Source organism: Centruroides sculpturatus, unplaced genomic scaffold, assembly GCF_000671375.1.
Source record: "Centruroides sculpturatus isolate CEXI.00-Female unplaced genomic scaffold, Cexi_2.0 scaffold3822, whole genome shotgun sequence".
Taxonomy (NCBI): Eukaryota; Metazoa; Arthropoda; class Arachnida; order Scorpiones; family Buthidae; genus Centruroides; species Centruroides sculpturatus.
In genome coordinates, this window is record NW_019387933.1 from 1 (window position 1) to 2,535 (window position 2,535).

At 24.9% G+C, this 2,535-nt stretch overlaps 1 protein-coding gene across 1 annotated transcript; it reads left to right on the plus strand.

Moving 5' to 3' along the window:
- Positions 1–601: 601 nt before the first annotated feature.
- On the plus strand, positions 602–1,686 carry LOC111616703 (thioredoxin domain-containing protein 11-like; the record flags this gene model as incomplete). The annotated part of the gene is made up of 3 exons (XM_023358079.1): positions 602–730; positions 803–1,564; positions 1,637–1,686. Coding segments are annotated over 3 exons (941 nt in total), but the record flags the coding sequence as incomplete, so codon positions are not given.
- Positions 1,687–2,535: the final 849 nt, after the last annotated feature.

Consider the following 2,535-nt stretch of genomic DNA (forward strand, 5'->3'; position numbering starts at 1 on the left):
TTCTAGAAAATTATAGCAATTTGAAATTAAAGAAAATATTTTATTAATTTTGTAAACAACAAACAATTTTGTGACAATTATAATGTTTTGAAGTATTTTGCTTTTAATTTATAGTAGAATCAATTATTGTAGAGTAATCTTTATATGTTTAGCTTGATATAAAAAATAAATCTGATTTCTTTAAGACAAATTATACTGTAATAGCATATTAAAATGAAAACATGCAAAAGTGTATAATAAACAAATTAATTCACAATTAATGTTTTTTATAATTTACTTTTATGTATTTATAATAAAATATAATATGTATTTATCAAAATTTTTTTGAAATTATTCTTTTGAAATTTTCATTTTATTAAGAAAATGTTAGAACTGTGACAATAACTAGCTTTTAATTTTGGAATTTGATTGATTTTGGGATTTTGATCAGATCCTCCATTTATATTGTGTTCCTCCAGGCATTTCCTATATTAAAGCATATTCTTTTGGGCTTTGTTAAGTTTTTTAAATGTAATACAATCTGTATAAAATAAATAAAATTTATAATTTTTCTATATAAAATGTAATAATTTTGATTACTTCGAAAAATGTCTATTTATAGGTAACCTCTTGGCTAACACCACCTGGAACAAAAAGCAGTTTACTTTCACAAATAATTGAAAAATCACCAATTCTCCTATTATTTACACCAAGAAATCAAATGGCTGGTTTAGCACCATATTATGATTTAGTAAGTTTGAATTTTTTTTTAAAATAAAATTTTCATTATTGATTCATAATAATTTTATAATTTATTTTATAGCTCAGAGAAACAGCTCTAGAATTTTACAATTGTAATTCTTCTACTTCTGTTAAATCACTTATACAACATTTGATTTTAAAACGATATGCTTTACAACAGGAATTGAATCATCTCAAAGAAAAATGTGCATCATATATTTCATCATTTCAGGAATATAAAAGTTGTAAATATTGTACTCAGCAATGTTGTCAATCAATAGAAAGTAATCAGTTTCCTCTAAATAAATGTTCATGTGTAGCTTGTCTTTATTCTGGGGAACAAAAAAAGATTTCCAGTAAAAGTAACTGTGATAAAATTATTTCCAAAACAATAAAACATGTCAAGATTCCAAATTATTTGTTATTCCATAGTTGTGCTAACATTGATTTTGAATATCCTCTGAATTATGGCTCTTATCATCATATATCAGTAAATTGTCATGATCAAAACTTTAAAGATGAATTTGCTTCAGATATTCTCTATGGAAGTAAATCAGTAGGTGTACAAGATGATAGAGTTATGAAATTACTACAAATTATGGAAAAGAAGAAATGCAGGCATTTTTACGTAGCTATGAATTACAGCAATGTTAGTTTTCCAAATGTATCTCAGGTGATAGCATCTGATTGGAGAAGCAATTTTTCAGGTCTTGGTTGCAGAACAAATCGTACTCTGAGTTTTGTTGCAATGGATGCTATAGAGTTCCATACATTTGCTGAACATTTAGGTTTTGATATACTAAATCATCCTCATCAGACAATTGTTGTGATATTAGAAGCAAAAGTAGGTATTATATTTTAAAATATTATTAATTTATATTTTTATTTAATAAAGGATATATACTAATTTTTTCAGCAAGAGACTCAATATCATCTTGAAGGAGAAATAAATAAAAATTCTCTAGGTAAATTATAAATTGTTTTAGTAATATTTGCTTTTCTAGTATTAAAACTAAATTTTTTAAATTAATATTTATTTCAGTTCATATATTTCTTAAAATTAGAAACAATTAAAAGAAGCTAAATATATAAATAAAATAATGAAACATCATTGGTTATTGATGAAATCATATATTTTCTAAATCACTTATAAAAATAAAGAGAAGACCTCAGCAGCAAATATTGATGATGGGGGGGTCAAGGCAGTTAAGGCATCAATCAGCACAATGCTTTGGGAACCTGGGTCAAATCTAGACAGTCAAAAACCCTTGAATTTTTTGTGGGCAGTCTGTTCCTCATCACCCAGTTGCCCCATTGTGGGCTTGGTGTACCCATGATGAGTATGAAAAAGTCCCTCTTAGTATACATAGAGCAGAGTTTTAAAAAAGTAGTGAATATTAACATGTTATTTAATATTAATATGTTCTTAATATTAAATACTTGTTTTTAATTTTTTTTAGAATCCAGTTTGAAATATGATAAATTTTTTTAATGTATTTATTGATGATAGAGTTGACATTTACCATTTTTACACATTATTTATTTAAATTATTTTTAGATTAATTATTTGCTCTACATAAATTGTTAGAATTGCCTGAACATTTTTGTTAAATATTTTACTTAGTAAAGATATGAAAATACTCTAAATTTAATCTTTGAAGTGATAAAAATATAAACATTTAAACCTGAAGTCAAACAATTGCCGGATTAAACTGGGCTATAGTTTATTTCATTTAATGTTTGATATGTAATTAAATGCTTGGCATTAATGCTTCATTCTTGTAAGGAAATTGGAGTTTATAATAGTTAATATCC